Source organism: Quercus robur, chromosome 8 (genome assembly GCF_932294415.1).
Source record: "Quercus robur chromosome 8, dhQueRobu3.1, whole genome shotgun sequence".
Classification (NCBI taxonomy): Eukaryota; Viridiplantae; Streptophyta; class Magnoliopsida; order Fagales; family Fagaceae; genus Quercus; species Quercus robur.
This window is the reverse complement of record NC_065541.1, coordinates 23,380,607-23,396,875: the sequence shown is the minus strand read 5'-3', so window position 1 is coordinate 23,396,875 and position 16,269 is coordinate 23,380,607. Positions and strand designations below refer to the sequence as shown.

At 35.5% G+C, this 16,269-nt stretch overlaps 1 protein-coding gene across 1 annotated transcript; it reads right to left on the bottom strand.

The window, feature by feature from the left end:
* Positions 1 to 289: 289 nt before the first annotated feature.
* On the bottom strand, positions 290 to 8,847 carry LOC126695027 (proton pump-interactor 1). The gene is made up of 8 exons (XM_050391631.1): positions 8,632 to 8,847; positions 7,549 to 7,970; positions 5,198 to 5,386; positions 4,900 to 5,079; positions 4,458 to 4,652; positions 1,607 to 1,705; positions 988 to 1,507; positions 290 to 890 (listed from the first exon to the last, which is right to left on the bottom strand). Exons 2-8 carry the CDS (start codon positions 7,927 to 7,929, stop codon positions 562 to 564), a joined length of 1,893 nt encoding a protein of 630 aa, XP_050247588.1. The 5' UTR covers positions 7,930 to 7,970; positions 8,632 to 8,847; the 3' UTR covers positions 290 to 561.
* Positions 8,848 to 16,269: the final 7,422 nt, after the last annotated feature.

Genomic DNA, 16,269 nt, shown 5'->3' with positions numbered 1-16,269 from the left:
CCAAGCCTGCTTCTAACAAAAAATGACGATGTTCAAATCCGAATCCCATGTCCAGAACCCAATTTTTAAGGCAAACAGACATGCAGATCCCATCCCTTATCCCATGAGTGTATGACAAGCAAGAACACTAAAAACTTTGGTAAAGGCATATGCACTCTTGTTCTTGTATCAAGATTACCCCTGTTATCAAACTCAAACAGACCATCCAAATAATACTAACTTATTATGATTTCACTGCATCTAATCCATAATTCATCATCTAATCAAATTTTCACCTGTCTCAACAAAATTGATCAGCAAGTTTATGGATACAGATAACATTTATGAATTTTTTTTTTTTTAAAAAGTCAAAATTTGCAAATATATCCAGTCCAAACTAAAAATATATGTAGCTTCTTCCCTCTGACTGAGCTACCAACAACATTATGATTTTGAGTCCATCCTTTTAGGGGATGTAACGAACAGAAATAACTTAATTTTAAGTACTACAAACCTAGCCACTCACACCCTGAAGCAGGAAAACTGGTTCATAACTCTTTCTATTTAGTTCTAACTCACTTTTTAGAGAAGATAGGTGTATCCAAGAACTAGTAACAGCAGAACCAACACAGCAGCAGGAGCAGCCCATAACCAGTAATTAGTCGACTTTTTCCGTTTCAGGAGAACTTTTGGAAATGAATCTGGGCCTTTTGATCTATTCCTGTTTCTGATACTCTTCACCTTATTAACCTTCTCCATTTGAACCTTCTCCTTTGCTGGAACTGAGGTTTCAACATTTTCATCAATCTTCTCTGGTTCTGCATCCTCTGACCCTGCTTCTGCTGGTTCTTCAGGATCGGAACCAGGTGCAGATGCGGAGGCCTTCTTCTTTGCTTTCTTTTCACGCTCCTGAGATAGATTAAATGGAAAAAATGTCACTTTCGAGCTCTACACTAAACAGAAAATAGCAAACAGTAATGATGAAATTATAGAAATTAATAATTTCCTTTAGCTTCTTTTCAGCTTCCTTTTGATCTCTTATAGCTGCTTTTGCTGCAGCTTTCTCTTGCTTCTTCTTCTTCCTTTCCATGGCCTCTTTAGCTTTTGCAATTTCCTCTTCTCTTTTCATCTCCTTCAGCTTTGTTTCATCAACTTCATTGTCCTTCGCAGGAGAGTCCTTTTGCGGCTTTTCTAACCCAAAGATCTCCTTGTCTTCTACTTCAATATGCTCCAAGGTGGATTTCGAATCTTCTGCTTTAGTTTTGGCTTCCTTCTGAGCCTTTTGGGCAGGCAAAGTACCCTGTACAGGAGGTTTTGAATCTTCCTTTACTTGTTTCACACTGGGTTTTGCCACTTTCTCTGTTTCTGATAATGTAGGTTCTTCCACTACTACCAATGGCTTCTCATCTGGGTTCCTCATCCGTCCATCCCTACTCAATTGTCGACTATCTAATGATGGCAGAATTCTTTTCTCATAGTCATCCCTAAGAGCCTTGTCACTGCTCCAGAGGGCCATAAAGTTTTCAACCTAACCAAGAATATATCAAAGTAAGAGATCAAAGTGCAAGGAAAAATTGATTTCAGGTGAGGTCCTTGACATAGGACAAACAGTACTAATTGAACAAACCTCTGAATGAGAAAGTTCCCCCAGAGCCGGAATATCTTTGATAGCAGCAAGCTCTCGTGCTTTGTTCAAGACCGCACGGCTTTTGTAAAAGTAGGCGTTCTGAAAACAAGATAACATTACCATTGAAGCTAAATACTGACCAAATTACATACCTAACTTGATATAAACATAATCAAGCAAGCTTGAAAGCTAATGACTATAATTCTGCATTCTTAAAAGACAACAACTAATAGTAAGGAGAAAAGGAGGCTTGGCTTATCAGTGTTTGAGCCATTGAATTTTTCTTATGCAACTTTGAAATACTTATACAGAAATAATGTTATAGAACAAGCCACCAAAGAAAAAAGCCTCCACTTGTCTCTTCATTCACCCAAAAATAACCTCCAGCAAAATATATGAAGATGGTCACAGGGAAAAGGTAAACTAAAACCTCTTCTTTTAGGTAAATAACACCAAGCACCCTTGAAGTTTTACGAAATGACACCCCCACCCCCAAAAAAAAAAATTATGAAAAGACACTTCCCCTCTTGAGGTTGTACAAATACAACAGTTAAGTTCTCACAAACAAAATCTTCCATTTTTTTATATAGCTAAAAATAATTTTATAGAGGCAAGACTACCTTGTGAAAATAGACACGAAGTAGCTTAAAAAATTACAAATGGAAAAATATCTACATACAGATCGAGTCTGTGAAGAAATGAATAGAGTTACTATCTGTGAGACCCGATACAAAAGACCATTCATAAAGAGAACTAATAAAGTATGCTTGCATTAAGTTGACGTGGACTCCACATCTTCAAAAGTACACCAATTTCTCTCCCTCAATATAGTCTCCATAGAGCCCACATCAAACATAAAGGATTAAGATTCCTAGTAATTTATATATATATATATATATATATATATATATATATATATATCTTTTTTTTTTTTTATATAAGTAATAAACTTGATTGAAAAAAGATGTAAGAAAATACAAAGGAAATAAAGAACCCAGGCAGTTTGCAAAGAAAAAACTAAAACTAAGTAACAATAAAAGTACAAAAATCATCATAAGTAAAGAAATGAAAGTAAAAACAGCCAAAACATTTTCCCAATCACACAAAGTCTGAAAGATAGAAGCTTCAATTCATGAATCGATCTTCCAATCCCTTCAAAGGTACGTGTATTCCTTTCCCTCCATATGACCCACATAAGAAAACGAAGGATCATTTTCCAAATCACCTTAGGGGAGGAGTGTTATGCATCCACAAACCTCAAGGGAGGGGAGTGTCATTTCTCCCATAGTTTTAGTAAGAATCTTTTTTTTTTAAGGAATATCCCATTAGTTTAATCACATTTTGAGAGAGCATGGACTTAACTGTTGCATTTATGCAAACCTCGATACCTCATGGGAGGAAGAGGGGAGTGTCATTTCTTGAAACATGTGTCATTTTGATAAACCTCTAAGGAGGGTAGTGTAATTTACCCTTTTTTTTTGGCTAGCCATAAACTAAATCCTTTTTTTTTTGGTGAGACGAATAAGGCAAGGGGAGTTGGTGAGGTATGACCCCAGTGCCCACTGCCCAGGCAACACAAGAGGTATTGGAACCCCTAAGGCATCCCTCAAACCCTATAAATTAAAACCACTTCGCTATGTAAAACATAATCCCATTGAGATACCACAGGAAGCTGTCATATAACTGTTAAAAACTTTCAATCAAAAAGAGAAGTCAGTAAGAATTGAATACCTAACATATGAACCAATAGAATCAAGCCCATAATAAAATCAAAGAGTAGTTACTGACTGGGATTCTGACAAACTTGTTGAAAAGAATGGTAAAAAATCGCAAACTAACTAGCTGTATTTTGAACTGATAGCTAGGCATGGAAAAGACATAATTATTCATCCCAAAGAAAAATGTAGAAGGAAAAGCAACCAGCACTCATGTGGACATCCATTTCCTTCCCCAGAGTCCATAGCTCTGCACTAAAATTATGAGATTTAGTAGCATCTCCACCACTGATACTTTCCAATTATTTTTTCACAGCCCTCTGAACCTTTCATGGTCACAACTTCCTTGCAGCTTCTTTTCAACAATTACCATCAAAGAATATTGTAATCCCCCCTCCCCCCCCCCCCCCCCACCCCACCTCTCTCTTAATTTAATAGTAAATTTCCTTGCAGCTTCTTTTCAACAATTACCATCAAAGAACATAGTAATCCCCCCCCCCCCCCCCCCCAATGTAATGGTAAATTTAAAGAAAATGCAGGGTCAGGTTAGAGGAGAGGATAAGCTTCAATAGGAAATGTTTTAGTAAACAATCCCCCCATTTAATCTACAGAGCCCAAAAGGTTGTGTTTCTTGGTAAAAGCAGCAACTGAGTCTTTGATAAAAATCATATTCTCACCCCACCTCCACCACCAAAAATAATTATAAATAAGCAGAAGGAATAGTAGCAGGTTGTCTATAATGGAGGACCACCATTACTAGGTGATACAAATCAATGAAACCTTTCCAAGCAGGGAACATTGAGGTGATGTCAAGGAATATAGATGATGGGAAATCGTTCTGTTTACTTGTACAATAAGGGTATAATATTGTTACAAACACCCCTAAAAACCAAAAGGACAATACTTCATGTGATGCAACTATCATTGTAAAGTGCTTCCACAGCACCTCCAACTCATATGTTCTACAAAGTACAAAGACTTCTCACTAATGACAACATTTCAAACTAAATCAACTGCAGAACATCGATCATAACAATCGAGCATCACATAATTTATCATGGCCCACCACATACACATACACATACACACATATAGAAGAAAAGGATCTATAAATTTTGCAACAAAGTAAAACTTACCCCCTCATCACGCTGTTTTCTGAGTTGCTGAATACTTTCATATGCTTTGTCTCTCTTCTGGATGACAGCTTTCAGCTCTTCTGATAAAGAATTAATCTCATCGTCTATTGCCTTTAGTGCATCATCAAGTTGTTTAATTTTGGCCTGAATTACTTGTTTCTCCTTCCTTACTCCATCCAAATCACCACCTATGAGCTACAATGACATAATTTTGCAAATGAAGTTTAAATTAAATAATCAAGAAAATCCATGCATAGCAATGAAAAATGACAAGCTCCAAAACATACAATTCAAATAATATATATTACAAAGTAAAAAATAAAAAATAAAAAAAACCCGTGAACTGTTATGGAAATGTCAGTGGGATGACAAGCTCTGAAACATATAGTACAAAATAGAACTTCATTGAACTTATCAAAAGAAAAAACTAGAACTGCATTACCTTAACCTGGTCTTGAATAGCTTCTCTCTGACCCAGTGAATCCTGAATCTTTGTTCTCATAGCAGCATTAGCAATTACTTTTTCCCTTGTCCCTTCAAGCTGTTTGATTTCTTTAAGGATCTTCTTTTCCTCAGACAATGGAATGCTCTCATGTTGTATGTAGTACTGCAAACTCTGGATCTGTACCCCCAAATACACAATCAAGGAGTAAGATAACTAAAAGCATAGAGGATAACTACAGTCCAAAACAAGCTGATGAATTCAACATCATATAAAGCATGTGGAGAAAGAAATATACTAGATTGTTAAGCTCTTCCTCAGATGAACATAAACCACTACCCCGACCGGCACTGTTTGCATTGCGCAGCTTGCCAAGAGCATGTTGCAGAGGCTCCATCTCCTTTCTTTTCTCATCCAATATCGATTTGAACTGCCTGTTGTCATCTTTCAGAGCTCTAACCTGAGAAATCAACTCTGCTCGATCCGACTGCAGAAAAGACGAAATAAAACAGTGAGATCAAATGTCTGGAGGAGTTTTCTCTAACTGCATTTGGTGAAACTTAAAATTCGTATGCATTATGTCAAGTAAAATAAAAACTACTTAATATGACACATTATTATGCAAGGATAATTGTTTTGATTAAATTGAACTGGAAAAGATAATTTCATTTGTACAAAAGCAGTAAGTGGTCCAACCACCTATAACTAGAGCTACTTCTTTTAAATTTAAATTATCTCTTTTGTTAAAGAGACACAGGAGCAACTTCTTACAATTTAAATGCTCCCTGTTTGCCAAAAGCAAATTTGTCACAGAATTACTTTTAAAAGGTCATAACTCAGCCAAGCAAATAAATACTTGAAATGGAAACTTGAAGAATATTATTTCCTCAAATCACTCTCAAATATATCTCCTGCTTATTCTAGGAATGTTCAACTCCCAGCGCTCTGAATCACCATTAAATTCTCGAACCATAAATATGCTCATCTTTCTTTTGTTTCATAACTAAAACAGAAATTAGCAAAAGAACAACATTCAATAAGGGTACTAAACTGAAATGGAAACTTCTTTTAAAGTGTTTTTGTCTAATTTGGTCCAAAGCTGTGAGGATAAAGCTAAGTTTCTCCTGTTTATTTTTTCTCAAATTTCAAGCTTGTCATGGGTTATGCTGGAAATATTTGAGGTAGTATGGGCTTCCAGGCTTATATCAATATGTCATGACTTATAATAGCGAAAAATACCAACTTATATATCAAAAGTAGACATAAGGTTCAAGTTAAAGCTGATGTAACTCTTTGTTAATGTTACACCACCACTTAGTAACTTTTTTTATCTAAGTAAAATCATTGCTTAGTAACTTTTTTGGATTACAAATTCTATTTATCTTAACACACACCAAATTTCATAGCAATTGGACATTTTATGCTATTCATCCATAAATTCACATTTCTATCTACATTTAAAATACAAAACAAAACAAAACCCAAAAAAACAAAAACATGAAATTTAAACAATTTATATTTTATAAGTAAAATATTTATTAATCATTTTGATATTTTGCAAGCATGGAGGGTATAAGAAGACAATCCAACATTGTATTTGTCAAAAGTAAAAAGCTATTAGGTGGGTTTTTTTTTTTTTTTTTTTTTTTTGATAAGTAAAAAAGCTATCAGGTGGTTTAACATTGATAATTAAATAACTATTATAGAATGTAATCTTTCTTTGATCACATCCATTTTTATAGCCACAACCTGTGGGTAAATAGCTAAGATCTACTACCATGCCTACTCATTCAATGCATATTTCAAAGTTGATATACTATAATAGCTACAACCGCTATAAAAATCCACTTATGAGGACCCACTAATGATAGAACTTAATAACTCTTTCCTATCAGTTTTTTCCTTAAAATCTAATTGACACTCCACTACTCCTAACATATTAATAAAATCCATTCAGATACAAATGTATTTTCTTTGTGAAAGGGAAACCTTTAACAGGTTTTCAAGTGGTCTTCCAGACTATTTCGACTTTTGATTATGTATGTGATCATGTAATTCCTATTCTTTCACATACATGACAGTTTTGAATAATAAAAAATTATATCTATATGAATTAGTTAACAAGTTTGGAGATAGAATGAAATATTTTCTCTTGTAGCAGGGATGTATCTTTTGTAGAACTCAACTACGGGGCTCTACCCTAATGTAAAAACTGGCATTTGATTTTGTAGAGGTCTAAGCAGAGCATTTGATTTTGTTAAGGACTAAGTAGACCATTTGAACAAAGATATTCCAACCAGAGACTATTTCAACTTGTGATTATGTATGTGATCATGTAATTCCTATTCTTTCACACACATGACATTTTTTTGGGGGGGAGAGAGAGAGAGAGATCTATATGAATTAGTTAACAAGTTTGGAGAAAGAATTAAATATCTTCTTCTTTGTAGCAGGGATGTGTCTTTTTTTAGGGCCTCAATTAGGGGCTCTACCCTAACCTACAATAAGAAGAGCAATTTGAAGAAAGCTACTCTAACCAGAATTAGTGCCTCAAGAAATGAAATCTAATACTAACAGAATATATCTACTGCTCAAATTTACTAATAAGACTGGAATATCAAACCATCTTTATGGAGAACTTTAGCGTACCCTTTTTGCCTTTAGTGCTTCAGTGATCTGAAATCGGGCTTGATTTTTCCTGTGAATCTCTTTATCAGCCTGATCAATTTTGGCTTTTATTTTCGGGTCATCGAATGGACGGTACCTAACAAAATAAAATGAATGGATCTGCTTAGGTGCAGGCCACTCATCAACTGCATCCTTAGGGAAGTTGGCGTCTGAGACATCATTTCCTTCTACTTTAACTGGTTCATCTCCATGTGAACCAAATTTTATGGGCTCCTCAAGCCCTGGCCCTTGATCCAGCATTCCATTTTCCTTCCCATGCAAAACAGTAGCGACTGTGTCTTCTTCAGCTACAATCTCCACTGGTGCTTGGATCATCTCAAACCCCACAACCTCAACAGCCATGGTTCACCACCAAAAAAAAAAGGCTCAAAACACCAAAAAACCTGATGTAAAAAGCAAAAACAAACCCTGTGAACAAAGATAGGAAAACCCATTCTCTAAAAAAAATCAGAGCAATCCAAATTTACATATTTTGCAGGTTTTTTGTTGAATTGATCAAAAGGGTCAACCATCATATGCCTAAAATAAATCCCATTTGAGGCAATCATAATAATACAACAACAACATAGATCTGCAATTTTCAAATTTTCAACAGAGATCTTTGAACCAAAAACAGATCCAAAGCCAGCACCTTTATACAGTGCATGTGCAACCAAAATCTTCAATAACTATCCAAAGAGAAGAGCGCCAAAAGTGAAACATAATACACACATGCATTTGATACATTCCCAATCAATCAATTACCAAATTATTCATTAATGACATAATTAAGTAACAACAAAATCTAAAAGCACCCATCCCCATTTCAGACATTGACAGCAACAAAAAAGAAATAAAAACAAGTGGGCTTTTAGATCAAGTCCTTGCACAAAACGAAACACGCATGCAGACCCACGAATGAAATTAAGCAAAATCAACAACAAAAATGATCTAAATGCAATTAAATTATCAAGATCAATACGGATCCACCCAAAAATAAAAGAAACCCAAATTGAAAACGGTAAGAGGTCTAGATAGAACAAAATAAAAAGATGAAAAATTTACCTGAAACAGAAAGAAGAGAGAGATTTGTGAAGAAGAACAAGACCCTTTTTTTTTCAGTCAAAGGGCCCCCAGACAGACAGACCCAGTTCAGAGTTTTGGCAAAAACAACAATGGGTTTTAGATCTCGGTCCCTTTTCTTGTCTAAACTCTCTCTCTCTCTCTTATTCCTGTTTCGAAGAAAGAGAAAATAAGAGAGACCTTTTGTTTGTGTATTTAGTATTTACTACTTGTGTTTGTGTATTGTATTGTGAGTAGAAAGAGAGATTTCAGGTGGAGCAGATAATTTCGCTATCTACAATTTCTACCAGCAGTAAAAAAAGGGTTGGACTACCGCTTTTAATGTCCCACTTCTACAAACATTTACTAACATTTATAAGGTGATTTTCCTGTAATTACTATTTTTTTTTTCTTTTTGCTGTTTTAATCTTTGACTTTAAAAGGTGGTTTCTTTATTTTTCTGTTTTTGGAATGCTAGTTATGATGTCTTAAGGGAAATTATCTTTGTTCTTTGGGTTTTGTTGCCTTTTGGAATTTGGACAGCAAAATTAGAACTTATAACTACTCTATGGAAAAAGGCATAATAGTCTAGATATGGGAATGGACGTTTTTTTGTCAAGAAAAGATACATATGGTAACGGTTTGACTTGCTTTCTTTGCCTTGGATTTCATTTTTCCTAGGTGCTATTGCCTTATATAGAAATTTATGACTTTTCCATGAAAATAGAGCATTCCACCTATAATCAATGGATGCGGCCCATGATGACAATTTTATCCTGCCTCGCTTGATCTGCACCTTTCCGCTTCGTCCCATGCAGGTTTTTCCCACCCTGCAAAGGTGGCGAGATTTTAGTCCCGCACCATAGGACGAGACGGGGCAGGGCAGGAATGGATTTAAACTTTTTAAACCCTGCTCCATCCCCACCCGCCCAAGTTAATAAAGGTTAAATTGTAAATTTTTCATACCCTAAAACTCAACTATTTAAACAAACATATTATCAATTTATTTTATTCTGTCCAACGTAACTCTCTGCCTCTTTTTTCTCTTTAGCAAGATTGGAAATAAGGTATCAATTTTAATTAGATAAATTTATTTGTAATTTCAAGTATATTTTTATTAATGAAATAAGTTTTATTAAAAAAAATTGTAATAGTTGTAGGCAAATTAACAAGAAGTAGAGTTTTACAAGTTGGGGTGGGGTTTCAAGGGGCCCCAAGGGGCGGGAATGGGGCAAGAAAATTTTTCCTGTCGTGCAGGGGAGTGATGATGGGGCAAGACAAAACTATGTGAGACAAGGGCAAAAACCCAATCCTTCAACCCCGCCCCACCCCGCCCCACTGCCATCCCTAGATTCAGGATTTGAATCTCAATATCCAACCTTCAAAATCAATTAACTTCTCCTTCCTACATTATTCCATCAATCAAAAGTTGTTCACTTTGAAGATCTAATGTGGTTATGAATACGATTGAGTCACACATGTTGCAAGTCAAGGTTGCTTAGTGCAAGCATAGCATGCTGGCAACTGCTCATGGTTGTCCATATATGCAATATGTTGAGGCTGCTTACCTTGGCAACATAGGCGAAGTCAAGCGGGCCGTGGGGGTTGGGGGGATTGCGCCCTTGGCTGCCTAAAAATAATTAAGATCAATGTTTCATAATTAATTTGTTTTGTCCTCCCTCTTCCCATTCAAAATTTGAGATTTTCCCTATTATTTTCTTAGTATTCTTTCTTTTATTATTTCTTTTATCAATGCCAATTAAAATGTCAAAGCCTATAAAAGTAAAATAAAAGGCTTTAAAAAAATTATAAAAAAGCATGAGTTAAGCTCAAATTCCTAATGCAATAATTAATTATTCTTTAAGAAAATTCGTGTATAAAGTAATAAAATATAAGGATAATAAGTTAAAAAAATATCAAGTTTAAGGTTTTGTCTAGTTGCTATAAATATTTTCATGTGAATCGTAAATAGAATTTTGAATTAAAAAAAAAAATTATTCATGCATAAACAAACCCCTAACAAATATAAATTGGATAACAAATATGTTATTTTTCTATGGATTTTCTTGTTTTAAAATATCGATTTGTACTTATATTAATGAATTTTTATTGTCCAAATTTGTTAAAATATTATCATATCTATAAAATAAATAAAAAATAAAAAAATTGTATCAAATGCTAATCTGCAAGGCCAGCTCAACCGTATAGGCAAGTTAGGCAATGGCTAAGGCCCAAGATAAAAGAAGACCCTCTCTGTTGATTAATATAATATTAATTTATCTATTTTAATTTTTATTTAAGGATGTTTTACAAAAAATAAAGATAAGGCCCCTTCTATTGACCAATAGAATGCATTTAACACATCATTTTTACAGATCAACACACTTAACCTTATCTCTTTATTTTCACTTTTTATCTTATTAGTACCATCTTTTTTTCTTCACATCTACATGTTTACATCTGCTTATATGTACCTTTATATATATAAACACTACTATTTAAGGGGCTTCCCTTATTTGGATTCCTAGTTTTTAATACCTAAAATACTTTTAAATTCACCTATTTAGAAAGTTCATATAATAGAATTAGACATATAAAATTAAAAATTTCTAAATTTCTAAATTTTAGATCAATTTAAAAAAGCACTTTACCAATAAACAGATATTTTTTTGTTTAAATCATGTACATTTTTTTTTTCCTTTGTTCTCCTAAAGATATCTACCCCCACGTTCCCACTAAGTTTATACTTCCAATAACAAGCAATTACTTCATTCTACATGTCTCACCATCTTTATCATGTTTTCTATTTCTTCTTAAAATTCTAAAAAAATAAATCAAATCATGCACATCTATTCTCACATTCCCAATAATTTCAAAGACAATCACTCAAAACTCAATTAAGAAGGTACGAACATGCCATTTGTTTTTAATAAATTTCATTATATTGCTTTATCTTTCCATTTGTCTTTCTCTTTATCTCTCTTTCTCTAATTGCTCCACCGCCTTCATAAAGGTGGTCACTACATCTTTAAATCTCTTATGTTACAGATTTCTCTCATCTTAATTTGTTCATTTATTTAATCTAGCCTCTTGACACTTCTGAGTGAGCAAATGTGTTCAAATTGAGATAAATGTAAAATTATAACACTAAACCAAAAAAAAAAAATCATCGCACATGTGAAGCACATGTGATAAGGCTTGTATATATAAAAGTTTTATAGACCTAATAGTCACACTACATATCTTTTTTTTCTTTTTTAAATCTTATCACATCAAATCATCAATCCACACCACCCATTTCCTATGTTATTTTGTTATACAATTTTTTTTTTTGTAATTTAAATTTTTTTTTTTACTTTTCTCAATGAATAATGCTAGAGGCACACTCAATCTCTAATAAGAACCCAATAGTTCTATCAAGACACTAGATTAGCTATAGTAGTTCTTTGAGGGAACTAGGCCTCCTAGAGAAGATTAGAGATAGAGATAGAGAAAGAAGAGAATTAGAGAAACAAAGTAGAAGTATCGTGTTATTTCATCTATATCCTAGTTACAATCCTTATCACTTACTTATAGGAGCACAATTGGTACATTCTGTTACACAAACAGTTTTAGTCATTTCTAACTAACTAACTAACTAACCAATCAACAATACAACTGTCACAAGTTCCACCCATCAATGCAGCAGCCAAACTCTAGCTTCCAACTCAATACTTTAACCGATAACAACACAATAGCCAAACTCTATCATTCTCACACCCAAATTCACATCCTGCATGTGTCAAGTCTTGATTGGATTTCATTATCTTCAAGTACATGTGGTGGACCCACATACAAGTGCCTAAAATCCAATTAAGACTTGGCACACAAGAAATGTGTGGATTTAAATGTGGCAATGAGTGTGTCTCTAATATTACTTTTCTAAATTCCCATTCCTACTGCTTTTTTTTTTTTTTTTTTTTAAACAAGATAGAATAGGTTCTTTGTTATTTATTTTGTATTTTTTTTATATGTTTTAAGAAGCTATCCTACTTTTCTTATATATAATATATTTTTTAATCAAATTTAAATATTTGTGTTAAAGTTACTATATTGAAAATATGAATTTAGAATAATTATTTAGTATTAGTATTTAATTTATTGACTTGTATGATTAATAAATGTATTAATTTAGAACAAAATATATAATTGTTTAGAGTATAAGGTGATTAAATCAATTAGTAAAATTAAAATATTGTTTTTGATAGTTCTATTGTTCTATACATTAACTTTTATTTTAGTTAAATTATATTTTTCTATTATAAATCATGTTTCATTTATTTGTAAATATTTTCTATTATAAATCATGTTAAGTGAACTTGAATGCAAAAACTTAATTAATAAATTTGCATCTCAAAAAACAAGAAATACATATTTTAAATTTTTTAAAAAAATTGTAAGTCAGCCTTGCTGATGTGCAAGTGCATGCATGTGTGCCTTTATTTATAAATTTTTGTCTTATAAGATTAAATCCTGACTCTGCCACTGCCAACATGTAAAAGTTTTCTATACACACTAAAAATTATAGCTAATTGAAGTGATGTTAGTACAGGTGTTCATGGTACAATTTAATGTGGTTTTGCTTCATTTTTATCATTGTGCTTGTAGTTTAGCCAAAACTATAACTACAGTGCTCTTCAATTTTGTGATAACCTATGCAGTGCAGTGTATTACGATGTAGTTTGGTCGGTTTTGGGTTGGGACATTTTTCAAAATTTTGGGCTAGATTGACCTAGCCCAAACCTAGTTCTTCTTTTGTGTTGGGCCAATTTTTTAAATGTTTGGCTAATTTTTCTTTTATTTAGGTTGATTAGAAGTAGCCCAACAAAATTTTAGGTATGAAAATGCTCATATTTTATAATAGTATTACCTCATAAAATATATATTACAGGTGCAGTGCAGTTTTCACACCACCACATGTGGTGCGGTGCGGTGCAATTACTTCATTTTGGGCAATTTTAGTTAATGTCAAATATTAGTTATGATATATTCCATGTTCAATACGCTTGAATGGATATAGAAGACGGAAGCATAAAATAAGAACACTAAACACACGAGGGTTACGTAGTTCAGCCTTACGGCCTACATCCACAGAGGAAACCTTAAGGACTATATTTTTATTATATAAGAGTATAGTACAAAAACTTGTGTTACAATGAACCATAACATGGGTATATATAGTAGACTAAACCCAAGACTAATAGATTTCTAGTACAAGTTGAAGACTTGGCTTACACACAAAGTATAATTAAACTTAGGCTTATGCTAATGGGCTAATATATCTCTATCAATCCGTTTAAGTTTAAGTATGATCATGAGATTTCTTTCTTTAAAAAAAAAAAGTATGATCATGTGAGATTTAAGCATTTTGGTGAACAATCTATCAGTGATAGTGTATGGTGCCGGGACCCTGAGCTTTTTGGGCCTTGGGCCTCTACCCTATGATATGGCCCATAACCTCGCCCCCCACGGACGGGGCTGGGTCCCTAAGCCCTTTGGGCCATGGGCCCTAGCCTCACGCCTCAGCAACTGGCCTAACGCCCAACATACCTATAGCATTGGCCCAGACACGTTCTGAGGCCCAATGTGAGCCTCTTTAGATAAGATGCAGCTTAGAGGAATATGCGGTTGCTTGGGGGTAGGTATCTCGGCTACACGGTGTCACTTTGGCTAAAGTCTCCACCGAGCAACCTATAGGAATGGGAACCAATTCCAATGCCACTATTGCTTCTATCTATGGAACGCCCACTTAGAAACTATAGAATTGGACCCTCATTCCCACTAATAATCAAGATTAATCATGACCTCTCCACTGATCTTTGGCTATAAATAAGAGAATGCAATGAGAAAGAGGGGGTTGGTAATTCTGGAAAGAGTACTGAGAGAAGAGAGAAAACACTCAGAGAGAGCAAATAAGTGATTCTGCGAGGAAGAGAGAAAGACTTGGGGAGATAAAAGTGCATTTGGGTCTGCCGAGCATAAAACCACCCACAGTAGGAAACCCAAAAGCCCACAAAACAAATAGATTGTGATCCCAGGTTAGGCCCAATAGCCATATATTTTGGGTACGCACAATTGGTGCCGTTTGTGGGAATCTCCTACGTAGTTATGGTTCCATCAAAACGGGGAAAATGTCTGAGGGTCAACCAGGGAGTTATGCTAAAAATGGCTCTAGGAGGTCTTCGTGGGGATCTACGTGGCGGGAAAGGAGGTAGAAAAGGCGCGAAGATAGAGAGCATGAGAAGGAAGGGCAGTCCGGCCTCGGAGAAGGGTCATTTCAAACGTACCGGACAATGTTCAGCGCTTCGGGGCGTAACCGTTTTGACAGAAGAGATGAAGAGCTTGAGCAAAGGGATAAGGAACTAGAGCACCTCCGAAGGTTGGTCAGGGATTTGGAGTTGCAAGCTAGAGGCAGGTGTCAGAGAAGGGACCACGGGGAGCAAAGGGAAAGGTCGGCTAGTGTTGGGGATCACCATGGAGCAGGGTTTCATCAATCTGGGTCTCATCAGCACTGGGACCACTCACGGGAATATGCAGACCGGGACTTGATTTCCCAAAGGAGAGACTACCTCGAAATGCAGCCATGGACGCTATAAGCCGTGCATTACGCCGAGCTGCCCAATCACTATTCTCGAGGGACATTAAGAAGGCATCCATGCCGAGCAGATTTACACGACCACCGTTCAATTCTTACGATGGAAAGACGGACCTGGTAGAACACATAAGCCATTATATTCAAATGATGTCGTTGCACACTCATAACGATGCACTAATGTGTAAAGTGTTTCCCTCGAGCCTCGGCCCCACTACTTTAAGATGGTTTAATGAGTTAAGGAAAGGCTAGATTCACAGTTTTTCCAAATTGATTCAAGAGTTTGGTGTACGGTTCATGACTTGTAGCTAAGCTCCACAGCCCATGGACGCGTTGCTTTCAATGAAAATGGGGGCTGGGGAAACCCTTCGCAGCTATGCTAGCCAATACTGGGAATTGTACAACGAGATTGGTGGAGATAATGAAAAGATCACGGCGAGCACTTTTCGGATGGGGTTGTCTGAGGATTCCAGACTACGGGAATCGTTGATGAGGAGGCCTCCCGAGGATATAGGCAATTGATGAGGCGTATCGAGGAATATAAATGGTTGAAAGATGATCGGTTACAGAATAAGGGCAAGGCCCCGATCATAAATCATCATCGGCATATCGGCTTCCAATCCAGGCCCCGGAAGGATTTGAGGATTCAAGAGTCGGGGCCACAGATGGGAGAGGTGAATGTGGCCTTCAAGGAACCGTTACACAGGATTGTGGATCGAATCAAGAATGAACCATATTTTCGGTGGCCGAACAAGATAGGAGGAGACCCGTCCAGGAGAAACCAAAACTTGTATTGCACTTACCATAAAGATAGGGGGCACACAATTGAGCAGTGTAAGGAGTAGTTGGCAAAGGTGGGGTACCTAAAGGAATTTGTGACGGATCCGAAGAATCAAGAAGTCGGGCAAGGTGCACGGCCACGAGGGAATCCTTTCCCACCCCCATTGGGAGTAATAGAAGTCATCCATGTAGCTCTAAGAGGCACCCAAGAGTCAAGGAGAAGGGTTGTA